At 48.1% G+C, this 26,810-nt stretch overlaps 1 protein-coding gene across 2 annotated transcripts in view; it reads right to left on the reverse strand.

Annotated features, from left to right (window-relative positions):
* Positions 1 to 9,419: 9,419 nt before the first annotated feature.
* Positions 9,420 to 26,810, reverse strand: part of NF1 (neurofibromin 1) — a 290,705-nt gene continuing 273,314 nt past the window's right edge. For both annotated transcript variants that reach the window (XM_055001104.1, XM_055001103.1), the window contains one exon: positions 9,420 to 14,817. In XM_055001104.1, coding sequence (XP_054857079.1) covers positions 14,675 to 14,817 — 143 coding nt within the window. In that variant the 3' untranslated portion in view covers positions 9,420 to 14,674. The remainder of the gene's footprint in view (positions 14,818 to 26,810) is intronic.

The following is a 26,810-nucleotide window of genomic DNA, read 5'->3' on the forward strand; positions in this document are numbered from 1 at the left end:
TCTGGAGATCAGGGGGTGGGGCCACCAGCCATGTGACCATTTTCTCCAAGGGCAACCCACTGAGTTCCACCACCTCTTTTCCCAGAAAAAATACCCCTGATTAATACTCTTCTATGTAAAAAAGGTAAAGGCAGTGAGTTATTACTGACCCCTGGGGGGACGTCGCATCAAGATGTTTTCTTGGCAGATTTTTTGTTACGGGGTGGTTTGCCATTGCCTTCCCCAGTCATCTACACTTTACCCCCAGGAAACTGGGTACTCATTCTAGGCTGCAACAAGCTATGATAAAAAGTAGTAAAATACTGATAAAATAAAATATTAATAGAATAGCTGAAATGGCTATAGAGTTAAAACTAATACTAAACTCAACAGTTGCAGCTTATACTGATAACAAATGACCAATGCCTGTGTAACAGGTTAATTAAGCTCTGTGTTTTCCAAGCAGGAGGGAAAATCCTTCCAGCCGGCCAACGTCAGCCACCAAAAAGAAAACAGTAACTCTCCTAGGCTACAACAAACTATGCTTTACTACTACAAGAAAAAATCCTAATATAAATAAGCCATAGTTAGTTAAACAAATTTGCTCTGAGCGGAGTTCAGCGTCTGCTGCTGCTGGCTCTCACCAGAACTAGATGCATTTATCAAATCACTTGGAGATGCCTTTTATGTAAGATCATTATTGGTAGTGATACCATTATTGGAAATAAGGAAGTCTCTATCTTACCCCCATGACATTCTGATGGGCAAACTGGAAGACTGTGGAGTAGACTATAGGACAGTTCGGTGGATAGGGAACTGGTTGAAGGACCGCACTCAAAGAATGGTGGTCAACGGCATTTCATCAGATTGGAGGGAGGTGTCCAGTGGGGTGCTGCAGGGCTCGGTTTTGGGCCCGGTACTTTTCAATATTTTTATCTACGATCTGGATGAAGGAGGGGAAAGGCTGCTCATTAAATTTGCTGATGATACCAAATTGGGAGCAGTAGCAAACACCCAAGATAGAATTAAAATTCAACAAGACCTGAATACTCTGGAGAAGTGGGCAGCTGTGAATAGGACGCAATTCAACAAAGACAAGTGCACAGTATTACATCTGGGCCACAAAAATGGGAAGCACAAGTACTGGATGGGGGATACACTTCTGGTCATAGCCCCTCTCTATACTGCCTTGGTCAGGCCACACCTGGAGTATTGTGTGCAGTTCTGGAGGCCTCACTTCAAAACGGATGTGGCCAAAATCGAGAGGGTGCAGAGGAGAGCGACGAGAATGATCAGGGGTCTGGAGACTGAGCCCTACGAGGAAAGGCTGAGGGCCTTGGGAATGTTTAGTTTGGAGAAGAGGAGGTTGAGGGGGGACATGATTGCTCTCTTTAAATATTTGAAAGGCTGTCATTTGGAGGAGGGCAAAGAGCTGTCCCAGTTGGCAGCAGAGGGTAGGACGCGAAGCAATGGGCTAAAACTACATGCACAAAGGTACCAGCTGGATATTAGGAAAAACTTTTTCACAGTCAGAGTAGTTCAAAGGTGGGATCAGCTGCCTAGGGAGGTGGTGAGCTCCCCTTCACTGGCAGTTTTCAAGAAGAGGCTGGATGAATACTTGTCAGAGATGCTTTAGGCTGATCCTGCACTGGGCAGGGGGTTGGACTAGATGGTCTGTATGGCCCCTTCCAACTCTGTGATTCTATGATTCTATGAGAGCGTTCCAGAAGTTTGTTTACAATAAATAGTGACCAGGAAAACAAAAACTTAAGCCTTAAAGAGCAAAAGCATCAATACTGATTTGGAACAAAACTGCGGATCAAATTTATGTCCGATGCCTTCCTAGCTAAAAGGCTGTGGATGAGATGAGGCTCTAGCAAGCACTGTCCCTACTTCAAATCAGGTCTCCTGGAGTTACAGCTGATCTCCAGATGACCAGTCCCCTCAAAAAAAGGCTGCTTTTTTGCCCTGCCAGCTTGAGTCCCATTGGGAATCAGATCGAGTTATTTGGCAGTCTTTATCCCACTTGTGCTGGTAAGGCAATAAGGCACAGGTGTCTTTAGAAATAAGAGAGACATAAATAGTAGAGACTACCTTTCCTGGGTAGTTTGGGCAGTTCTAAAAGAGATTCCAGATTATGTTGGAGATCTGGTCTTATCTTGGGGATATCTAAAAAGTGTTTAACCTGAAGGTATTGGAACCACACTGCATTTGGATTTTGGGGTTCTTTTGCAGTGGTTTTGGGTCTAGGATAAAATCACATTTAGTTATGTCAGAGAGCCTAGTAATCTGAAGGGTTCTGCTACAAAAGGCCGGACCTCTCTTCTGGGCTGAAACCAGGACTGAGCCAGGAGGGATGACAGGGGTGAAGCATCAGGGGCTAAAACAGCCCTTTCTTTGTCTCAGGTTTTAGGGTGGTGTGAAGAGGTTTGTTTTGTCGAGTTTGGGTGGGTCTGTCTTTTGGTTGCATCTGTGTGACGTCTCTTATGTCACATGGCGAAATATGTGTGGTTTCAATTCGGACCCAATCTACCTTCTCCTGTGCATTTAATCGTATGACCAAGTGGACTGACTAAGATGCCATGTGATACAATTCCAGGTCCAGATTGTCCATGTGATACAATTCCAGGTCCCCCCCTTTTTTTGGGGGGGGGAGAACTTTTCATTACCTGGGAGTTGATTCCGGGTCTGTTGTTACTCCAAATGAAGTTCTTGAGGCTCTCCTGCCATTTGGATGTTTCCGAATCTAAGAGGGTAATGGGGGCGGGGGGGGCATCCTAAAGTCAAACAAAAATATGGGCGGACAGGCGACTTGGGGGGCTCAATTTCCCCCACCGGGTTCAGCGCAGTTTAGCCCACGGCAAAACGACGCTGCTCATTGCGTTGCCCCAGCCCGTCTGGAGTCGGGCCGCGGCCTGGCGCTCGCCTGCACTCCCCGCCCAGCAGGCGGCCCGGGAGGGAAGCCGAGGGGCGGCGGGAGGAGCGGAGCCACCCCCGGGAAGGCGCTGCACACGCCCGGCCCGGCCGAAGGGGCAGAGGCCGCGACCGGGGCCCGGGAAGGCAGGAGGGGGCGCCGGGCGAAGCCTCAGCCGCGGAGGGGAGGCGGCGAGGCCGGCCGGAGGTCCAGCGCAGCTCCTCGGGCCGCCCCGGCCTTGCCAGCCGCGCCCGGAGGCTCCGGGGCAGCCCCTCGAGGGGCGCCCTTGGGCGAGGCTGCGCGGGGCGGGCGGGGGCCGCGGGGGCTGCGGCCTGCCCGGGGGCTGGAACTGCGCGGTGTTGCAACGCCCAACGCGGACGCTGCTTCGGTCCTCCGTCTGTGGCTGGGATTGAACCCACCGCAGTTCGGGGGCGCCGGCGCCGGTTCCCTGGGAGGCGGCTCGGGTGGACCGGCATTTCATGGCGCCCAGAGATGCGGCGGAACTCCGGGCGAGCCTCTTCTCAAGCCTGACGTGATGCCGGAGGTCGACGGGGCAGTCCGGAGCGGGGCGAGGGAAGCGGGCCGAACTCGGACCTGTGCGGGCAGCGAGGCCGGGCAGCGGGCGGGAGGGGCGGGCCTGAGGGAGCCGGCTTCCCAAGCGGCTCCTGGCCTGGGCACGCCCCAGCGCGGCGTAGCCCACGGGCACGCATTGATCAGGGCAGCTGGGTTCCGCCGGTGCCCAGCCCTCCCACCCACGTGGCCCGGTGGAGCATCGGCTGGCAGCTACCGCGGCAGCCGAGCCCCCTCCGCGTGCCCAGTCAGCTCCCTGGGCACCTTATCTCACGTCCGGGCGAGGCGCCCATGAACCCAGGTAAGCGGGGAGGCGGCTGGAGGCTCTGCTCAGCTGCCCCCTGCAGCCGCGGGGACTTAGAGCTGCAGGGGCTTAGGACACGTGGCAGAAGAGAGGGTGCTCACGGTGGTGGGGCACAAGGGCCCTGGGGGGCTTTTGAGGAATCGGGGAATACTTGGCACGCACTCAAGGGAAGAAGAGCTAAATCCGGAATGTCTGGCTCTCAGCTACCACCCAAGTTTCCTTGCAGGTTGGTTGACACCTGAGTCAGGAAGGGGCAAGGAAGCACCGACGACGGGTAAGGAGTTTGGGGCAGTGACCCCCTGGCACACTCATTTGCACCAGCTGCCCCCCCCTGCAGGTGAGGCTCGCTGGGGGCGGGGGGGGGCAGGAGCAGCTCCTGCTGGTGAGGAAGACCATTGCGCAGGGAACCGCTCTCAACACAGCCGTTGGGGGGAGCTCCAACTTCCCATTCGGGGGCTCTGTTTAGGCCCCCACAGCTGGGCACCCCCTGGCAGGAGAGGAAGTGTGGCCGCAGGTCGGGGTGACTGGATTGCTATGACTCCCTGTTGGTAGTGGGTGCACAGACCCTCGACTGTCTCCCTCACAGGGCCAGACCCTCCGGAGGCCGACGAGGAGTGATTTCTCGCCAGAGGGGCATGCCTCATCTGCCTGCAGGCTGCACCTGTGCCGACGGAGCTGCCGCCGCCGCCCCCACCCACAGACACCCACCCGGGACATGGCAGGCAGGGCTGGGGCTTGCACAGCACTGGGCCCTTTGCCACACACGAGTCTGCTTCCCTCTCAGGCAGGTCACGGACCTTGAGGGAGGCCCAGGGGCAGCACGGCTGCTGCAGCCCCCCCCCCATGATCCTCCTGGACTGCCATTCAAGTTCAGCCCAGGGAGGGGTTCTCCAGGCAGCCCGCGTCTCCACTCTGCTCCTGGGAGGGCAGCACGAGGAATGGATTCTGCAGCTCTGACAGTTGCGCAGGCTGCAACTGCTGCTGCCTTGGCCGGGTCGATATGGGGAAGACGCGTGTCCAGACCCTCTTCCCTTGCTGCAGTTCAATAAAATTGGTTTTGAACACCAACCCCCTCCGGTCTGCTTGCTGGCCTTTGGATGTCAGCAGGGTGGGACTTGGCGTGTAGCCTGCGTGTCTAGTGGGGGTGGGGGTTGTGCCATGGAGGACTCTTGTTCTCCAACAGATCGCCAGGTGTCTAATAAGTCGGGCAGAGGACCTCTGCTTGCGGGGACCAAGGGTTTGAGGGGGGGGGTGGAACAACGTCTTGGGATGTGGGGGGCTCTTCCCCTGTGAGGCCATTCGGTTTGCTCTTTGTGGAGCCAGGGATGGACTCCAGGGGTCTTGTGCTGGGGAGTGGGATGGCGGCTCCCAAGCAGGTTCTCTGGTCCCACAGGCCATCATTCCATTCTGGGGGGGGAGGGGGCGTGTCATCCTGGGGCTGGGGAATGGCTTGCAAGGGCCACCCCGCATTCTCCTTACACCTTTTCGATGCAGTGATGTGTAATGGAGCCGCTGCAAGTCGAGGGGCATTGGTTGCTCCCTTCACATCCAGTGGTTCTTCCGGTCTCCCCAACGGTCTCCAGTGGGCAGCAGTCAGATCTTGCAGTACCCACCTCCGCTCGCCTCTAAATAGCTGTCTCTCCTGGACCTTGGAGGGCTGATCCTGGGTGCTGGGACCCTCTTCACTCTTTGCAGCCTTTCTGGTTCCAGTTTTCAGGGAGGGGGAACCTGTTCCTTGCAGCAACGGTGTGGGGCAGGATTGCAAGTGAGCGGAGCTGCAGCCACCGGCCTGGCCCTCATCGGAAATGGGGTTGGACGGGCAAGATGGAGGGTGCCCTCTCTGCACCTTTGATGTTACTTCTGCCCCTCCAGCAGGGATGCCTGCTGCTCTTTGATGGGAGTGGTGTTGCTGGGCAGCATAGATTGTGGCCTCCCCAAAAGTCCATAGGGAGTGGTGGAGTGGCACTGCTTTTATGTTGATGTGCAGCTGCAGGCAACAGGCCAGCCCTTAGGATTGGGTTGTTAGTAACATAAATGACCAGGTCATCTGCAAAGAGACTAATTTTGTATTTGTGATTTGTGATATTTACACCATGAATGTTGGAGTTACGCCTAATGAGCTCTGCCAGCAGCTCTGTCAAGATACTGAAAAGCAAAGGTGAGAGGGGGCATCCCCATCTGGTACCCCTGGTAAGATTACATGACAAACAAACAAACACATAGGGGGACTAGGATTAGGAAAACAGGGTTAACTCCAAAGGATTTAGGAGTAACCCAGTCTTTTAAAATCTTCTAAAGAGCAGCATCTGTAGTGGTGCTGAAAAAGGCAAATCTTCTACATGGACGCTACTAAGTGGGGGGGGGGGGGGAGGCCATGGACCTGGCAGGCTCCTAAACGTCACTGCAAAGGCGATGGCTCTAGAAACACAGTCTGGTACAGGATGGGCTGTGTTTATCTGTTACTTATACGGGCTTCTCCTTGCAATACTTTTGCCAGATGTTTCTTATCTTCTGGATGAGTCCTAGGTAGGACCAATTTTTTTCCCAAAGGAAGATCTGTTTATCTCCCCACAATAGTCTCATAATTAATAACCCAAAAAGAGGGCTGAGGAGGCATAAACTAAAAATGTCCGGCTTCTTCCTTTCCTTGTCTACCAGAATAAAATGGGGCAGGCCCTTTGGGTACCTTTTCTGTGCAGTGCTTCACTTGTCAGCAACAGGTGGATGAATAAGGAGGCTGGATTTTCCTACCTGGCTTTGCACATATCTTCCAGCTTTTTTTGTCATACCTGGAGTAAAGGCCGGTCTGGTCCAAATGCCTTTAGTGACATCCAGCATGCCTTTGTTATGCATGAAACAGCGAACCCTCTGCACCCGTCACAATTAGACACAAAGGGCTAGAGCGAAGGGAGTGGTCTATAGAACTTGGACAACCTGAAAAATCAGCAGTGGCTGAACATAGCCTAACGCAAACAGGGCACAGTATCCTATTCCAGGACACCAAAATACTGGACAACACTTCCAACTACTTTGTCAGACTTGCACAGGGAAGCCATTGAAATTCACAAGCATAAGCCAACAGGAAAGAAGAAACCTTAAGAGTGAACAGAGCATGGTTTCCAGTTCTGAAAAACACCAGGCTAACAAAACACTCTACACCCGACAATAGCCCTGCAGAGAAGATTAGCACATCAAGTACCAATCCATATGCAAAGGAACCTCCTCAGGATACAATGAAGCCTCCCGCCATTAGCATTCCACACCCTGGGAAACTCTTACAGTATAACTCAGCTCAACCCCACCCCTCCTGAGTAGATACAAATGACCTACATCTTTTCCACACTGTGACACTGAGAGATCTCTGTCTTTTGGTGCTACACCTCTGAAGATGCCAGCCACAGCTGCTGGTGAAACGTCAGGAACTACAATGCCAAGACCACGGCAATACAGCCTGGAAACCCCACAACAACCATCGTTCTCCAGCCGTGAAAGCCTTCGACAATACCCCTGCAGGAAACCCTGTTCAGATGAGTGAAGCTGCAGTGGAGGAACATAGGGAGGGAGGCGGTCCTGTAGGCATGCCAGACTAAAGCCGTGAAGAACTTTGTATGTAATAACTAATACTTTGAACTGAGCAAGGTAAACGATGGGTAGCCAGTGGAGCAACTGTAGGATGGGAGTGATGTTCATGCTCCTGCTCGCTCCTGATAACAATTGAGCTGCAGCATTTTGCACTAATTGGAGCCTCCTAGTTAACTTAGATGGGAGGCCAATGTATAAAGCATTACAGTACTCAAGCCTTGATGTGACCATAGCATGGATCCAAGTGGCCAGGTCAGCCATGTCAAGATAAACCATCTTCCAGGCTAGAGTGAGGTTGTAGAAAGCATTTTTTGCCACTGCCTTAACTTGTTTTTCTAGTAATAACGCTGGATCCAGTATAACCCCTAGGCTTTTAACTGAGTCTGCAAGGGTCAGACGAACTCCATCGAAAGTGGGGAGTACAAGATCTTTGCCTTCCCAACAGGCATCACTTCAGTCTTGTCTGGGTTCAATTTCAATTTGTTGTTTTTCAGCCATTTCACCACGGCTGTCAGGCAGCGATCCAAGATTTCCACTGCATCCTGCGGGGACCTGGATAGCGAGGCATAGAGTTGGGTGTCACCTGCATATTGATGATATCCCACTCTCGTGGCCTCACAAGGCTTATTTTGCACACTGGCGGGGGTGTGGCGGTGATCTGAATATGGCTCTGAGTGGAGGAGAACAGGAGCGGTGCTCATAATCAGGACAGCGACGGTGATAACAGACATCTTGGTAAGGAGGGTTCTTGTACCCCAATGCCTTGAACGAGGAGTAGGTGAAGGAGCCCTAGGAAAAGACGCTGGATCCACAGTTTCAGCTGGAACCAGGAGCAGAGGAAGCGGCCTTCCTCTTATGCAAAGATTTTGACCTGGCAGAGGCGGCAACGGATGGGACTCTGTATATGAATGCTTTAGTCTTCCTCCTTCCTTTTTGGCAGGCGGCTCAGACTGGCCACAGGGAGAGAGCTGAGGTCTTGGAGCCAATGCGGGAATGAAGGGAACCCGCGCAGGGGTGAGATCTGGGGCTGCGGCTGGAGCTGGAGGAACTGAGGAGGTGCCTTTGTTGGCAGTGGGGGCCAAGGGCGTTTCTATCCCTTTTAGGGCAGTTTCCTAAAGGCATAAAGTCTGTTTATTGCCTGACTTTGGTGCAAACTGCTTACAGACCACACACCTTGAAGTGCTGCGGGTCTCGTCAAGGCAAAGTAAGCAGGACTCCTCACGGCTGCTCACTGAGGGAGGCAGGAGCAGCTCTCTCCCTTTTATATTCACTATTTGCAGGAAAAGGTGCTGAAGAGCGGTTTGTATTATCAGGAGCTTTGGGCCTGCACATGTGTGCGTCCCATGTGGGACTGCACAAAAAACATGAGAATGAACCTGAAGTCTACGCGCCTTGAAGTCCATAACGATAGATAGGACAGAAGTGTAATCTGCACTGCCACCGATCATTCTTACAGAATGTCTGTGATTGTTCACTGTTGCAGAATTACCCTGTTATTAGAAAATAAGTTTGGGGACATGGAGGGAACCATAGGAAGGGGTGGGAAACACCTGGAAGTCCCACCCCTTTTGCCCTTCTCAGCTCTCAGGGGCTTCCTATCAGGCGGATCTTTTCTATTGCCCATCAGCTCTCTGTAGCTAACTCTCAGCTGTAGTTGACAGCACGTGCCTTCTGGTCAATTTACAAAGCTAATCGAGCCCCCCCCCCCATAGCCTTCTCTGCTGAGGGACCAGTTTGCTGTCCATTGTGCATAAGCTGGTCTATTACTCATTACAGGAAACATTTATTAGGCTTTATTATTAGGCCACCTATATGTTTTTATATTAATATCTCTGTTTACACAAGGATAAGTCTTTGCATTAGGGTTCAAGGCTAAATGCTGGAAATATAATTTAAAAATCTTTACACATCCAGGACACACAAAGAGATGAAGAGCCCACACCATTATAATTAAAACAATGTATATTCTCTTCCTTCATTTGTTTTTAATTTGTGAACTGGACATGTTGCTTGTTCTGTATACAAGTTCCGACTATATATTGTTGCACTTTAATAAATTATTTTTTTAAAAAACATAATGCTTCCTGGGTGCTCAGAGCAATAAGGAACCCGGACAATTCAAGCCACATGTTGAATTTACATTTGTTTTTTAATTCAAAAAAAGGGAATTACATACATGAGGAAAAGTAGGGGGTAAACAACAATTATTTGAAACCATGATTTCTACAGATTTTTATATATATATAGATATATATATATATATGCCTCCAATAACCAACCATGAATGTGCAACTTGGCAGAATTCCCAGCCAGGGCTTGCACTAGTGCTTATAATATTAACAGGACTGTTAGACAGAGAAAGAAAGAAAAAAAAGCCCAAAGTTGAGGCTCTGACTGAAAGGGAGAAAGATTGTAATATACACTGTTTAAGTTTATGAAACACAGCCTTGCTCCTTTAAATGGCGGAACGCAACAGCAGGAAAAGAAGTAAGTAGTACGTTAACGATTTACTAAACACTAAAGAGAATCAAATTTCATTATGTTATACATGTACAGCAACTAATTGCTTTACAAAAAAAAGCAAAATACAATATATCGTCACATATATTTACAGTGTAGTAAATATACTTTTTTCTGTCAAATTTTACACAAAACTATTTACAGGGTAAGTATACTGCGTTAAAAAAAATAATGTGTGGCCGATGCTCAAACTGACACTTGTAGGTTAGGTGTCTAAGACATACTTTAATACATCTGGAAAAAGTTTTTTTTAAGAGACAGCAGGGGGGAAGCAGAGGGGAAAAGAAGCCCTAAAACCCCACAAACCTCTCCGGGGAAAGGGCAGCTGAAGGTTTCTTAAATGCTCAGCTTCCAGCGCATCAACAGAGAACGCTTTCCTAGGAAGACTTACTCCCTTCTAAGTCTATAGAAGTCCGGGGGCTTATAAAGGTGTAACTCTGTTTAGGATTGTACTAGTCATGTTTCTTGGCTACAGGAAAGAAATGCTTGCACATCCAAAGTGGAATCCATTTGTGGAGTCAATAGAATTTTTTTAATGACAGGTAAAATATATCAAGGTTAACTTTGAATCAAAGACACCGAAATAAAAAAAAGGTAAAATCTTTACAACATTTCACAGTGCACGTGGAGACTGATGCTTGGAAAGAAATAAATTTCTTGGCTTACATGATATTTTGATCCCTTGGAATTTTAAGTTTTGGACGGAGGGCACGTTTCTAGTCAAAGCTTGCCTACAGCCAGAAAAGGGTCTCTGCTTGAGGGCTGCTAGTGCAGGCTGCCTCTCGAGCCAGAGGTCTGCTCCCACAGGCTAGATGTGTAGCTGCAAGGAGGATCCGTTCAACAATCTGCTTGCAAAGGACGCGGGGATAGTGGCCCACTGCAAGCAGTTTGGCAAGTCCCAAATTTCCTTAGGAGTGGGCAAGGATGCGCCGCCCTCCCCTCCCCCTGGATCTGAGACCCAGGAGTGCCCTGTGGAAGCATTCCTGGGCCCGAGTCATGGATGGAGACTGGGTCTTCTTAAAGCAACGGTACTGAATCAACCACTCATCTAAGTAATGGAAGGCAGATTCAAAAAGGGCAGTTGAGGAGGGGAGGGAAATCAGCTGTGATGCTGAAGGAGGCTCAACCCCTCCCCCCAGTAGAGGAAAGCGACATTTAAGGCACTGAGCAAATCATCAGCTAAACGGATTAGCCTCTGGGAAAAGGCCATGGACGCTTCTCGATTGCTATGCATGCTGTCTTCATTTGGAACATGCAGTTTGGGATTTCAGCTCTTCTATCTAGTTTGACAGTTCTGCCCAGAAACAATAAAAACCGTTGAGAGAAAATTAGGAACAAAATCTCTGTGCCCCCACCCGCCCCCGGATAAACCTAGTGAAATCATTTTTGCTGCCCCATAAAGTATCAGTTTTGGTGGTGCTCCCAGTTGTAACAATTTCCAGTAAAATTTAGCTTTGATTTGTACCAGAAATATGCAGTTTGCACGACTGAAAAAACTTATGAGGCCCACTGAGTACAAATGGCCACGTGGCCAATGCCGTGGACCTACTTTCAGTGTTTGGCTTAATTCTCTACTCTGCCCAGGTAAACTTTTGACAGGCCTTTAGCCCCAAACAACTGAAAATACGAACAAAACCCTAACTAACAAGACGGCTCCAAGAAAGCAGCCCTAAGTGGGTCTGCTCAGAACCCTCCTCGGGTTTACTCAGCGGAACTTACTCCCAGGAAAGCGTTCTTGGGACTCCACAAAAAGTCTCGCATGGCAACTACACTGTACCCTCCTAGTTCTCCTGTATGCCGGCAATGTCTGGAAGAGAGAGAGAGAGAGATGGGCAACGATGGCAGCAAAAAATGAGAAAAAAAAAGTGTTAATAAAAGTGAGACCCAAAAACAACTCGACGGAGCCAGCAGGAGTCTCCGCTCTCCACGTCCGTCCGGTCGCTGAGGGAAAGGCCTTCTATTAGCACAGTGGCCCATTTGCCATAATAAAGTTGGGAAGGTCAGACCAGGGGGGCGGGGGGAGGAACCATCCTTCTCATGGGAAGAGAGAGGACTTTCCCCAGCCCAGAAGTACTTTGGATTCACTTCCCCAAGCTCTCCAGAGGATTTCACCAAGCCCTTGATATCAACAACTAGCCCAGAGGACACACTGAGTGCACCCAAATATGGGTTGCTTCTCCTTCTGTTGCTCCGTGCCTCTTTGTGTGGAAACGGGCACGGTCTGGCTGTTCTGTGAATGTCCACAGAATAGTAAGAACATGTTGCAGCCAGGCTTGAAACTTTAGCATTTATTGGGGACAAGAGGCTACCCGTTTGCTTATTGTCCCCAGGGCAGAGTATAGGCTGGCCTCCTCTGACCTTTGACTAAGCCATTCATGCCCCAGGCAAGTCCCTTCTGGCAGGAGCTTCTGGCTCTCTGTTGGGGTCGGCCTCTGTTGGCATAGAGGACAAAGGGTAAAGGTGGCACCTATACGGGGCTCTTTTCCACATGCATAAAGCGCTGCCCCAGTTCATCCAGTCTGCAAGTACCTGGAGCTGAACACTTGCTGGTCCCCGTTTGGGTTCAGCAGAATTCTTCAAGAGTACAATTTCCACTCATTTTGGAAGTACCTCTCCAATTTTTGGTTTAGTGCACATCACAGTGAGAGGAAACCACAGGGCAGGGGGGCCCTGGACGACCGAGGGCCCCCCATTGATCACCAGGCTGAAAAACGGGCTTTCAACTTCTTTCCCCTAAATCTTTCCCGTCTCCCAACTGATTAATTTTGGTGGCAATTTCTATATGATAAAAGGGTTTATTCCCCTCAGCTGCCTGTCTCAAAGAAATTGTCCCTCTTTAAAATTTCCTTCTTGGTTTGGCAAACCAAGCATTCGGATTTCCTCACCCCAGGAATTATAATAGCAATTCTTGGTCTCAAAACAACGAAGGCAATTGTTTTAGATACATAAAACGAGTTGTGTGTTAACTGGATACTAGTGGCATTATGATTCTTTTACTTGTATTGTCATCTAAGTGGAGTTTAATTTGCTGAATCATTAACATTTTCCCCCTTTAAAGCCACAAAATCATTGACTGTTGTGTGGGGTTAAGATTTTTTAGAAGTAAATATATTTTGGCTTTAGCAGTAGATGCCTATTTAAAAATCAGAGCTCCTACTCCCTTTTCAAAACTAGACAAAATGTACATTTTTGACTGTCAAATGCAGCCCATCTGCAGAATCAGCTTTGCTTGTGTTGACTCAACATAATGATGCATTGCCTGTTGCAAACGTAATCCTTCAATTTCCGCAGACCGTTCGCAGTGACAGAAAGCAGAGTCAATTTGCTGATCCTAAATCCCAGATCTATGTCCCTGGGTAGGGATACTTACTTGAAAGCTTCCCAACCAAACACAGCAGGGGACGTTTATGTGAAAACGTTTGTGCTGATCTTAGAAAAAGCAGCTCAAACATGCTGTTGGTTTTGACAAAAATCGTCAGTTGCTAAAATAACCCATACACCAGCATGAAGTAATGGCCAGAAGGTCAGACTAGGATTGGGAGAGCCAGGTTGGAATCTCCCCTCTGCCAAAAGGGACAGGCCAGCCCCTCTCTCCCAGGCTAACCTACCTCAAATGGAAGAGGGGGGAATCTTGTATGACACCCTGAACAACCTGGAAGAAAGGCAGGAGAAAAATGCACCAGATAAATAATAAATATTGTTTGTATATATGTGGGCAGAAGAGGCATTATCAAATTAAAGTTTGGCAAACCCTGACAGTGAATGTATATAACTGATGTGCTGGGTGCTTCATTGTGCAAAACTGGCATATAACTCACATAATTTCAATGCAGGGAAAATTAATTATGTAGTGTGTACGTGACATAACCTTCTTGGGAACAACCAGTGACACAGCAAAGGTCTGGGGCCTCTGCAGGTTGAAAGGGGGCTGAAGCCCCCCGTTTTTGCAGAGAACACATTTTTGCACAGTGCTTCAGCAGTGGCAACTGGGTGGGAAAGACAATAGGGAAGTGCCTACCAGGCTGGGGAGCATGTATGAAAGGAAGAGGCTGATTTCTAGGTGGCCACACCTGCCGATCTGTACAATTGTCAAATGAAGCCAGTCAAAGGTCAGCCAGAAAATACTGTCAGCTTTTGTCCAGTCTGCTCCATAGACACAGAGGAGGCTGTTTCCTAGGGAATCAAGAGACCGGCTTTTCACCCCACATCCTTCATAATGTCTGGCTAGAGAGTGCGCGCGAGAGAGACTTTCATACGCTGCAGTATCTTGCCCTCTGGTTAAACATGTTGTCCTGCTGCTGGGATCACAGGCCTTCTTCGGTACAGTAAAAAAAACAACAGTCCACTGCTAAAGAGATTAGAATACAAAAACAATATGTCCACTGGTCAACAAAAACCAGGAACAGGCAAACTGGATTAACAAGTAACACTTTTTCTTTAAAGTAGATTAAAAAATGGAAAAAAGGTGTAAGAGAGCGACAATTCTGTATTTGATGCGACTACCATGATTCCCTGTTTCCTTTGGGGTCTGTTTCAGCAGTTCAGAGATTACCAGCAAGGGAAAAAAAGGAACTCAGAACAGAACAGGGCAGCTGCAGTAAAGCAGAAATGAAAAAAAATCAGACAAAAGTTTCAAAAACGGCTTATCTGGCACCAGGGCTGACAGGATAGGTGAGGCGTTGAAGATCAAGTGCGCTGTAACCACTTGCACGGGGTGGGAAGAGGGGGCACTAGTAAGAAGCCCACATTATGTACGTCAGTTCTTTGATATTTTAGAAAAACAAAACAATTTAAAAAAGAAAGCTTCAAACAATCTTCTTAATGCTGTGACGTTTGAAGCTGCCCGTGCTCCTTTGTTTCTGGACTTGGCTTGCTGAGCCGTGGCGAGTCCTTCCACTGTTGGAGTGCGCTGTGGTTGGGGACAGCTCCACATTTTCCTTATCAATTCCTTAAAAACAAAAGGGGGGGGAGGAGAGAGAAGTTATTTTTTTCTTCAACAATAAAGCATAAAAAGCAGCAACTTTTTAAAAAAGTAACAGGAAGTAACATCTTTGCCTGCTGAGAACCGGAAAGTTCCTCAGAAACGGGGGAGAGAGAGAGAGAGAGAGCGGAGGCAGATTCTCTTGTGCCGGGATTGTGTAAGAGGGGAAGGGGGAGCGCTGCAGGTGAGGCAAGACGCAAAGCCAGACCGCAAAGACTTCCAGCGTGCACCGACCACCAGTTGCCAGCAGAGGGTGCCTGTTATCCCATATGCCACCAACTGCTTGCGCCACCAGCCCGCCTTCTATTGAAGCAGCGCCTCCAATGCCTAGATATTCTGTATTAACTTGGAACCCGATTGCACGAGTTTACAAATTTCCTTTAGGTACAAGTCAGTCGGCAGCTAAAGGGTTGACTCCGTATTTCAAGCCGCTTCTCACTACTGCAGTCCTGTGCACGTTCCCCCTCCCCGCTACAGTTTCCCGTCTTCTCTGAGCTACTCTCTCTCTTCCAGGCTTCTTTGACATCTCCTTCCCTCTGCCTGCCCTGCCTTTGCCAAAGACTCCTTTCAGCTTGCTCCCTACCCTGCTTCTTCTGTGACATCACGGCATCTTGGCCAATCAGAGCCAGGAGTGGCACTATTACCACCAAGTGCCCTCCATCGATTTTAACAAATTTGCCCGGCCCACCAGGACTTTCTGATCCTATCGGCTTGAACTGTCTGAAGCGTCCCTTTTCTTCTGGGGAGGGAGGGGAACACATCTTTATTACTGGAGACTCGTGGCTTTTCCACTCGCTCAGCTTACTCCTGATTTTCTTAGCAGTCAACCCAGAAGGATTGGAATCAATTTGGGCACGGTTCTTTTGCATGTCTGCCCCCCCCTCTGCATTTTTAGAGTTTTGGAGTCGGTTGATTTTCTTTGGCACATGCCTTAAATAATCAGGATTTCCAAGCGAGGGTGCTGTTGTCATTGACGATGTCACTAGTAGCATCAGAGCACGACCCCCTTTTAAATATTTTTTGTGCAATCTTATAACAACACGCAGGCTTAATTTTTAAAAATCCAAAGGAGAATCTTATTCCCTTCTGCCACCTCTAGCGCCCCCTCCTTCTGAAATGAAGCGAAGCTTTGTGGACCCTCTGACAGCTCCGAGCCAAACTTCTTGCCCAGCTCTGAAAGGGGGTGGGAGGGAAAGACTGGCGGCGCGAGGGCTGCCAGAGCCGGAAGCTGTGCAGCCCAGCTGTTTGTGGATTCGCTGGCTTGCGTCCCACTGACCAAGCCCAGTTCTCTGCAGCCGCCATGCAGTGCAGCAGGGGCAGCCGTGGCAAATGCTCTGTGGAGTGTGTTTGTGTGCACATGTGGAATGGCAAGTTGTTCAGTGAGCACTCTTTCCTCCCCACATCATAACAAAAACAACATTCGGTTTATATACTGCCCTTCAGGACAACTTAACACCCAATCAAAGCGGTTTCCAAAGTATGTTGTTATTATCCCCACAACAAACACCCTGTGAGGTGGGTGGGGCTGAGAGAGCTCTGAGAGAGCTGCCACTGCCACCCCCTCCCCCCCAGCTTCCCATAAGAGCTTAATATGCCTCCCCCCCAAAAACCCCCACTCTGTATAAAATAAAAAGGCAAACAATGAATCTCTTTTGCTCTCAGTACAAACCGCAGTCAAAGCAGGCAGCTGGCAACAGTAAATAGGGGGGAAAGGAGAAAGAGAGTATGTGAAGAGATAAAGAAATTTAAAAAAAAGAAAAGAAAAAAGGGAAGTGTAAAGGGAGAAAAGCAAACCATAGAAGCTGCAAACCAGGTGGAAATTTCATTTTGGGAGGGGGGCAGAGAAGAGAAAAACTGCTAAGCAAAGGAAGCAGCAGCCCAAACGAACCCCAGGGTGGAACCTCCCAGCCATGCCGCTCAGGAGCTCTGAGAAGCAAGGAGGGATGCTCACGCACGAGAACCCCATGGCCGCAATTCTCTGATCCCTGGTAGATAAATGCTCATGCGCAAGAATTGCCACAATGGTGATTTGCTGACCGCTGGAAATAAATACAGACGTATGAGAATCATCGCAGTGACAATTCTGATTGACAGCTGTTTGTTTTCCATGCAAAACCGAAAGTGACAGGAAGAAGGCAGGGAGAAGATCAGAAGTTGTGATAAGGAAAAGATTACATGTGAGGAAAAAGGCAACTCAGAACCAGCTTCCAAAAAAATATCGGGGTAAAAGCAGGGGGAAAACCAGGAAACGCGACCCCCCCCCCCAACCAAAAACTGAGGGCACAAAAATGCATGTGGAAATCAAGGGAAACATGGAAGCAGTATGGGTCCAGAATCAACAGAAAAGCCATAGATGGAAAATCCCAAAGGAATGGCATGGAATGGACTTTCCCTATAGCTCAATGAAAACTCTTCCTTGGGGAGGTTTAGTGGGTGGCTCATACTTCAAACTCAAGGGTCAAATGGTTGCCGTATTTGAGTCATGAACAAATCTCCTCAGTTGAGTGTGTAGCAATCTGTTCCCTTGCAATGTGTAGATGGGCTCACTTGCTTGAGCTACCTATACTATTTCACTAAGCTAGTCTTTGACTTACGATAGCCAGCATGTCCACTCCTGTTCTTTGCTTGTGATAAGCAACCACCTGGATTTTGGCCAAAGCGGGAGCGATTTAATGCACAGACAATTCAGAGATCTCTAATGTGTCGTTTCTTGCTTCCTGAGGACAAAATCCTAAAGGGCTTGTATGAAACAGGGAGCTTTAGGGTTGCTTCTGAACAGAGACTGAACAGCGAAGCACTGAGCACGTCCTAGCTGTGCCCCTCAATTTAGGCCAAGACGCAGACTCTCCTATGCTGCTGGGCTTACAAGCATCTTCCTGTGGCCGTGCAAGCATAGTCAACTGCCCCCTTTACTGTCAACTGAAACCCAACAGCATCTCCTCCCCAAAGTAAAGAGATGACCCGGGCTTGCCTGTACCTCATTCATAGAGTCACAGGTTTGGAAGGGTCCTCTAGGGTCCTCTAGTCTAACCCTCTGCACAATGCAGGACATTCATAAATACCTCCCCCCATCTGCATGGTGTGTCCATCCGGAAGCAGCTGCCCTCCTGTGGGGGACAACGCTTGCCTTGGAACCTCCCAACTCCACGCACTGGACCTACCCCCAAGGCAGGCATTTTGTGGTGGGGTCTACTACCAGGACAGAAGTTAGAGTGTCCGGCTAGGATCTGGACAACCCAGGTCTGAATCCCGCTCTGCCATGGATGCTGGCTGGTTGACCCTGGGCCCATCACCCTTTCTCGGCTTAATCTAGTGCACAGGGTGGTGGCTTTTGAGGATAAAATGCAGAACAATATGAATTGCTGTGTGTCCCAACCAGAGAGTGGCTCTCTTGTGCAAAAAGTAGTGCCCCGTGACACCCGCTCGCTCACATTCTTCTGCTGGAGATGCCAAGGGCTCAACCTTCAACACCCAGAGCAAGAGCTCTAGCATTCAGCCGTGGCGCCTCACCACCTGATCGCTTCTACACCAGCCCTGCGCCACTCGTGACCCACCAGGCAAATGCCGCTTGCTAGTCTCATTGCATTGCAGCCGGCCAAGTGACTCAGGAATGCCCAGCTGCTGCCATACCTGGCATGAAAAACAGGGGGCTTGTTCCAGGATGGCTGGTTGGTGGGAGGGGAGATATCCTCATGTAAAGCAGTTTTCCAGAGACAACTCCAGAGGTCACAACAACATCCTCTTCCCTAAAAGCTCCAAGATGTTTTTGCGTCTCTGAAAAATGGTCAAGTCCTTATTGTGGAGTGATGGGAAGGAGTCCAGCAGACGTCTCAGGCACGTGAGAACCACTCGGCTGCTCCGGCTTAGCAGGAGAGCCGCCGGCTTCCCCATCACTAGCCAGAGGCCTCCAAGAAGCCCACAAGCAGGGCTGTCTGTGCCTTGAGAGCTGCTATTCCAAGGATGTGGAGACTCCACTGAGCGACGAGGGCTAATAGCCCTGCCCGGGAGAGCCCAGGGGAGCCTGGTCTCGTCAGATCTCAGAAGCTAAGCAGGGTCGGCCTTGGTTAGTAACTGAATGGGAGACCTCCAAGTAAGATGAGGGTTGCAGAGGCAGGCAATGGCAACCCACCTCTGTTAGTCTCTTGCTGTGAAAACCTCACCAGGGGTTGCCATAAGTCCGCTATGACTTGAGGGCACTCTCTACCACCACTAGGGATAACAGCCCATGTTCCTCTGCTGGGATTTTGTGTAATTTTGTTTAAAAGCCAGATAAGCTACATCCTGCAGTGGTGAATCCTGAAAGTGCATTAAGCACTGCATTAACAAGTGCTTGGTTTTACCATTTCTGAACCTTTTACCCATCAGTTTCATGAGTTCTAGTAACATGAGAGAGGGAGGGAAATGTCTCCACTCTCTTCATGCCATAGATTTCTACCTTCCGCCGTTTGCACTGCAATCCTATGCAGAGTTACACCAGTCTAAGCCCACTGAAGTCAATGGCCTTAGACTGGAGTAACTCTGCATAGGATTGCACTGTTGGTCTCTTTCTTATAAACTACAGAGCCGCAAACTCTTTAGCTTTTCAATGGCAAGAATGTTCTCATAATCACCAGAGATTTATGTAAGGGCATTTGGATAATGGCCATTTTATTCCCCATCCCCTTTTCTGAATAAATGCTGAGTTCGGCATCAGGGAGAGAGGAACAGGACGGACGGGCTGCAAAGGAATGGCACAGAGCCACCATGCAGCATGGACCTCGGGGCAGCTGGGCACTGGCCTGAAGTCGACATCTGGGAGCCTCAGGGGGGAAAGGCTGGTGCAGCAAGGCCTTGCTATCGAAGGCAGGGTGTGTGTGTGTGTGCTGTATGCAAAAATGTTCCTTTCTACCAACCCTGTCAACCACACTGCTGTCAACCACGTACAAGTTTCCATGACCTGCACTTTGATAAACCAGAAAGGAAAGAGTGAGGGCCGACAACCATGTCTGAATGTGTTTTAAGAGGCTGATAAACACGCAAAGCTGCAGTATCGCTACCTTAGCGTCTGTTCACTCTGGCTGGCAGCAGCTCTCCAGGGTCTTAGGCCAAGGAAGGTCTTGCCATCATCAGACACCCGGGCCCCTGAAGACTGGACCGGGGTAACCTTCTCTGTGCAAAGTATGCGTCCTCCCCTGAGTCACAGCACCTCCCCGGGGTGCTTTTCCAGCAAGGCCACTCAGCTTGTGCCCCCGGAGGCTGGGCCACTTCTCATGTGCAGTGGAGCCCCAGGTGCTCCACAGTCCTTACTGGAAACATCCCTGGTGGACTGTCACCTGTGGTGAACAACTGGCATTCCGCTAGGCGGGTTGCAAGAGGCACAGGTTGGTCCTACAACTCTCTCTCCGCATTACAGCAATGACAGAGGCATGTAAAGTGGGGCTTTGGCCACTGGGAAAAAGCAACATGCACAATATTCATTTGCTCTATGTTTTCTTCAGGGTAAATCTGTACACGATTCACCGCATAATATTTATCCAAAGTGCACAAGTATCTCTATCTCGTTCAATCTCACAGTAATGCTGTGAGTCAAGCCCTTAATGCGCCCATTTTAGATTCAGGGAACCGAGGCCTGTTCTATCCAAGCAACAGAGTGAGGTAGTAGAGTGATCTATGCCACGAGTTGGGTGAGTCCATTTTTGAACGATTCCCCTTCCTTTTTCATTCTATGAAAAAAGAAACCTAGCAAATCAGAAGAAGCCTTCTAATCCAGCCATGCCAGTTTTCTACTTGAAATGAAACCCTGCCCTCAAGTCATAGTTGACTTATGGCGACCCCTGGTGGAGTTTTCATGGCAAGAGACTAATGGAGGTGGTGTGCCATTGCCTGCCTCTGCAACCCTGGTCTTCGTTGGAGGTCTCCCGTCCAATTACTAGCCAAGTGTCATGTCTGTATTCAGTCATGCCATGACTGTCTGTATGTTGTAACCACAATGCTCATCATTAACCTGATGCATTCTCTCCTTAGTACAAGTGTTACTTTTGAGACCCAGAATGGGCCTCTCCTGTTATCTTACAGAAATAGGCTCCTCTAAGCTAGCTCTGACCTTGGAGCGTCCAGATGGCAGCTCTCACTACTTCGCCCAGATGCTGGGATTGTATGATTGTATAATGAATGTCTAGCCATAACTAAAATGGGGTTCTCACAGGACCCGTGTATGTTACGTGTCAAAACCTTAACAGTTATTTGAGCGCCGGGAAAATCAAGTATAACATAGAACTGCTTGCCTTGCCTTGCCACTTCTACCAAGATGGAGCGCAGACCTGAACTGTCAAATCCTAAATAAAGCTTTTCTACTGGAACCATGTGTGTTCGCTGGAGAGGGGCTGAGGGATCTACCTGCCAGGAACTGACAGCAAGGTCAACCCGGCTTAGTTTCTGAGATGTGATAAGATCAGGCTCTCCTGGACTATCCACGTCAGGGCTAGTTTTCTACTTACATGAATGTTAAAAAATAAACTGGAGAAAGTGTTCAAAGAACACAATCATTCACACTTAAACGCATGAAACTGCAAATTGCATTCTGCCACTTCAGCATTTTATAATCTCATTCACTGCATGTAGAAAGACAAAGACTTGGGTGACGCTGGCTGGCAAATCAAGGGTTCAGCTGGGATTCAGAAAAGACCAACATATTCCACGGGGTTGCCATTAGGTAATGTGATGCAGAAGCAAGAGTTTCTAGCACTAATAGACTGGTTGATTTTATTTCTTTAAAATATTTGGAGAGAGAGTGGTGTTGAGTTTGCTTGATGGATTTATGGTCCTCTTTCAAAGCACTGGGGGAAATAACATTTACTTGATGCACTAACCACTACACCACACTGGCTTTCATGAGCCAGCTTCTGTTAAACAGTAGCAAGAAGCGGGCTTGATTTAGTCAGGCAGGTCCCTTGGTGGCCAGTTGCCTGTGGCTGCTGCTAGGCCTAGCCCGGAGGAGCCCTCTCTCAAAGGTCAAAGCAGCCCAGGAAACGATCCTGCCCCGCTCCCCTGTCTTTTACGGACAGAGACCAAGGCTTGGTGGCTGGCAATACTGTCGCCACGGCCCAGCAATGCCCACCATGGTCACTTCGTTTCTTAAAGCTACAGGTATGGCTTCTACTTTGATGGGTGTTTTAACTCCCCCTATACCATTTTCGGGGGGGGGGGGGATTTCAGATTATTCTGCAAATCTTGGGGTTTTTTTAGGTTTGTGGAAAGATCTGCCTTGTCTGTTCATGGCGCTAATCTCTGGCTTAAGTATCAACCAATTTTTCCATATTGAGAATTAGATATATAGATGCAGTTTTTATTTTTATTACAATGTACTGCATTGGAATTTTTCCCTGGAGAAACTTTCTGGAAAGCGTGGTTGGTATTAATATTCAAACAATCAATTTTAAGGGGGTCCCTTAACATGGATATGCTACTTACAAATTCTTTTTTTTTTTGAAAAATTTTTTATTGGGTTAGAACATTTTTATTTTTACATTACAGTCAATTTTCCCCTAATTTTTCGTTTCTAACCCCCTCCCTTTCCCCCCCTTTTGTTGACTTCCAACAGCTTTCCCACCCTCTGTCCCTTTTCCCTTACTTCTATTAAATTCCTCTGTCTAAAACAGATATACATTCTCCATTATATTAAGCAGTACATCTTTAACTCCTTTACTTATTATACACCCAAACTATACGTCTTTAGATAAACAATTTATCCCATTTTCCAGTTTTGAATATTTCTATATAAACCTATATATCATAAACCATAAAAATTTCCCACATTTAAATCAAACAATTTGATTTGTTCTCTATATATTACTCATTTCAACTTTTTATGGTAATTCTATATAACTCCTCGCATAATCAATCAATTTAACTCTTCTGTACATTCAGTTTGGTGCATATAAATCTTATCAAAGAAAGAAAATATTGTTATTTACTCAATCCTCATGTTTAAACCTTATCATTAATTATTCTCTATCAATGTTCTATCAGTTAACCTATACATATCTATATATATCTCAATCAATTAATCTAACTGCTTATAAATTCACATTTCTCTTCCTCCCCCGGTAAAGTCACCCCTCTCTTTTATACTTTTATTATACTTCAGTAGTTCTCAAACTGCCACAGTTTTCCTCCCACCTCCCATTTCTTCTCCAGATATTGTTTCAGCTTCTCCCAGTCTGTGTTAAACTGCCCTGAGTCCAGATCTCTCAGTTTTCTTGTCATCTTGTCCATTTCAGCCATATACAGCAATTTGATATGCTACTTACAAATTCTGACCAGAGCGGCTATGAACCAGAGAAGTCTATTACATGAAGAAAAGATTCAACTCAAGGAAAAAGAAACATTTTAAAAGATACCGGAGGGGACACCCAACAGGGCCAGAGAACTGTATCATGTCTGACACTTCCTTGAGAATCACGCCCCCGAAGAAACTGAGAGCAAATCCCAATTCAACTCAAATGCAGATCTGGTTATCTGCATGGTATTAAAAGGATGTTGGCAGCAGCTTCAATCCTGAGCTGATGGGGCTGCTCCATTTCAAGGTTCTCCAAACTAGGTATGCCCAAAAGCAACACAGATCAATAAAGCTGGGCAGTTGCTTCCCCATCTCCAAGTTGGCACTCCTTTTAAAAAGCCCAGAATAGAATATGAAATATTTCATTAACTTTATTTACAGTATGCATTTTTCACTGAAACTTAAGGTGAAAGCAAAAAAAAACCCCTCCCAGAACAATGAAGAAGTCCAAAACAAGAGTGGACATGGAGGGTTTTGCAGAATGCCAACCTAAGCCAACCTGTGACGCCAACCTAAGCTCCGAAACGTCAAATTCGTGACTAAGCCAGTCTGCAGCACCTCATCAGTGTCTGGACAGAGGACCACCTGGGAGCTGAGTTTCATGACGGAAGGAAAGGTGAGCGAAATCTAGCAAATGGTTCACTTGTTTTTGGATACGATCCTCAGAGCAACTCTCCTGTGCCCAGAAAATGTGGCAGCAATTTCCAAGTTTCTGACCCGTAAGGCTGCCCAGCTAGACCAAAACTATATGGTCAATAGCTGATGTACCTGTAGAAGGAGGGGTGGCTGAACAGGGCTTCAGTGACCAAGGGTGAGCCTTCAGTCCCTTGCTTAGCTCCATCTTGCCCCACCTCTCCCGTGACAAGCCAAAGCAAGAAATTATGCAAAATAAACATAAATATGCACACAGCAGCCTGAGTTGGTTAGCGCCACCAGCTAAGTTACGGAGAGGAGGGTGGGCAGTAAAATTTTAGGGCAGAGCCCCTGTAGGACTGCAGAAAATGAAGCACTCTACAAGCACCACGGCATTGGTATTCCGGCAACAGCAAAATCAGCGTGTACGTGCCATGTCCTTGAAAGGTTTCTCAGCAGCAACTGCATTATGTAGGTGGTATTCTGCATCTGAACAAGGCCCGCACCGGGACCGAGATTTTTTTAATGCTGGTAAGAGAAGAGTGACAACAAAACAAACAAACAAAGACCAGAGAGCAATACACAAGAGTGGTTCAACCACACAGGTGGTCTAGGCAGCTACCAAGGTAGAACAAATCAAATCAGTGTGCCAGGAACAGGCGGTTTATACACCCCCTGCAGAATGGCCTGCTCTACATTTGCACTCAGCGTACAGCCCCGGCATCCCTGAAGAGGGTTCTAGGACATGCTTTCTGTTGAGCTGCTGCGACAAGGTAAGCTTTGCAAGAAATCAGCTGCAAAATAGGTAAGACTGAAATTTACAGAAGGGAACAAAACCTTAACTTTTAAAATCAATCATGTGGCAATGTAAAAAGTCTCAGCAGCTTGGCCTTTAATCCAACATTTCAGAATGCCATCCATGAACACACACATTAAAAGCAGCTACCAACTTGCTTCCACGCCCCATTTAAAGTAACGTTTTAAACCTTTAAATTGCCTAAAGCTTTACAGAATCTGGATCCAGGATACTTCTAAGTGCTACTTGTATCTGTACGAATCTTCTTGCCCACCACAAGCCCCCGAGGTGGCCCTCATCCCTGAGCGGCCACTACCCGAGGTACACTGAGCAACCATGCAGGGAAAGGACTTTTCAAGCAAGGGAGCTTGGAAGGTGGAATCCACTTTGCTCCTTGCTCTGACCGTGTTGCAGCACCCATTAAAGCCGTTGTTTTGGAGACCTTTTGAGACCCTCAAGTATACCTGGCTACTGCTGTTTTCTCCTTTTAAAAAATTCCCTTGTGGTAGTGTATTTTGGATTTTGATGTTCTCTGTCTTTGTAAAGCTCACCTTAATCTGGTGGTTGTTGCCACCTCTAGAGGTTAGGAGCCGAGATAAATATTTTACTAAAAATAAACATGACATGTTTAATTACTTTCAATCCTTACTTTTAAGAAGGCCCACAGGTTAAAGGCTTGATTTTAAGAGAATGAAAGAGCCCACTCACTCAACTTGGAGGGATTCTAGTGCTAAAGGGAAATTATGCCCAGAGGAAGCGAGGAGTGGATTCATGCAACAACTGCAAAGAAAAGAACATCCCAACTAACCCAACGGGCTGTACAATTTTGGCTTCAGATATGTCCAAGCCCATTTGGCAACAAGGGGATTAAGATCAGATTGTTAATGCCAAAGTTTACCAAAAAGGGTTTACTTAGAAAATTCATGCACCATCTCTCTATTTTAGCCTTTACACCCAATCTTTTCAGTTATACAACCAGAGTTTTACAGAAAGCTCCATGACAGTGGGTTATTTCTGTTTCCCTCTCACTCAGGAGCCAGCAATTTTTTATAATTAAGGAACAAAATGATGTCAAAATCAAGCAAAAGATCAACAATGAGCCCGCATAACAAATTCCACTTGCCTAAGTGAAAACATACAAGATTACTGATAAAACAGGGTTGACATACCTGTAACTTATGTTCATCGAGTTCTTCTGTGCTGACACACATGGGGACTGCGCAGGCGCAGGCCAGCCGCCGGAGAATTTTCTAGAGCTTCTATAGCTCCGAAGGGGCCGTTTGTCGCGCGCCTCAGCGACCGTTTTCCCGCCCAAACGGTCACGTGCTCCTCCAGCGACCAACGGCCCCTTCCCTCAGTTCTCCTTGCCGCCGCTTAACCAATACACATAGCCACAACCTGCACAGACACCAATATTTGTTATAGCCCACACAGCATTGTGCATTGGAATTCACAGCGGGGTAGGAGGGAGGGTTGTGTGTCAGCACAGAAGAACTCGATGAACATAAGTTACAGGTATGTCAACCCTGTTTTCATCTTCGTTCTTCTGTGCCTCCACACATGGGAGTGTACCAAGCTTCACACAATAAGGAAGGTGGGGTGAAGTCCAACACAATTTTATTGTATCACAGAAGAACCATCAACAAGTGTAAACAACATATAACTATATACAAATATATACAAAAATAACACATATATACAATATACTCCCATATATACACCACTTGTATAGGGATGTATTCAATAAATATATATAAGTATATATACATATAAAACATACAACTACAAAATTGTAGCATCATAGCGTAGCATCCCAGAACCCTTTAGGAAAAAAGGGAATGCAATACAGCCCTGGCCACAGCCACATCTCGCCCTGTATCCACATCCACAGCATAATGCCTGACGAAGGTGTCAGCAGTGGACCAGGTGGCTGCCCTACAGATGCTAGCCAACGGAACCCCCCGGAGGAGAGCCGAAGAGGCAGCCTGGGACCGCGTGAAATGGGCCCTAACCTGCAGCAGGCAACTCGCCCCAGCCAGGGAATAGGCCTTACTAATGGCTGTCACAATCCACCTGGACAGAGTCTGCGAGGAAGCCCTATTGCCCTTGTCCTTGGCCCCAAAACACACGAACAGGTGAGGACACTTTCGCAAGCCCTTTGTCCTGTCCAGATAGAAAGCTAGCGCCCTCTTCAAATCCAGAGTGTGCAGCGCC

The sequence above is a fragment of the Eublepharis macularius genome, chromosome 17 (assembly GCF_028583425.1).
Source record: "Eublepharis macularius isolate TG4126 chromosome 17, MPM_Emac_v1.0, whole genome shotgun sequence".
In the NCBI taxonomy this organism is placed as follows: Eukaryota; Metazoa; Chordata; class Lepidosauria; order Squamata; family Eublepharidae; genus Eublepharis; species Eublepharis macularius.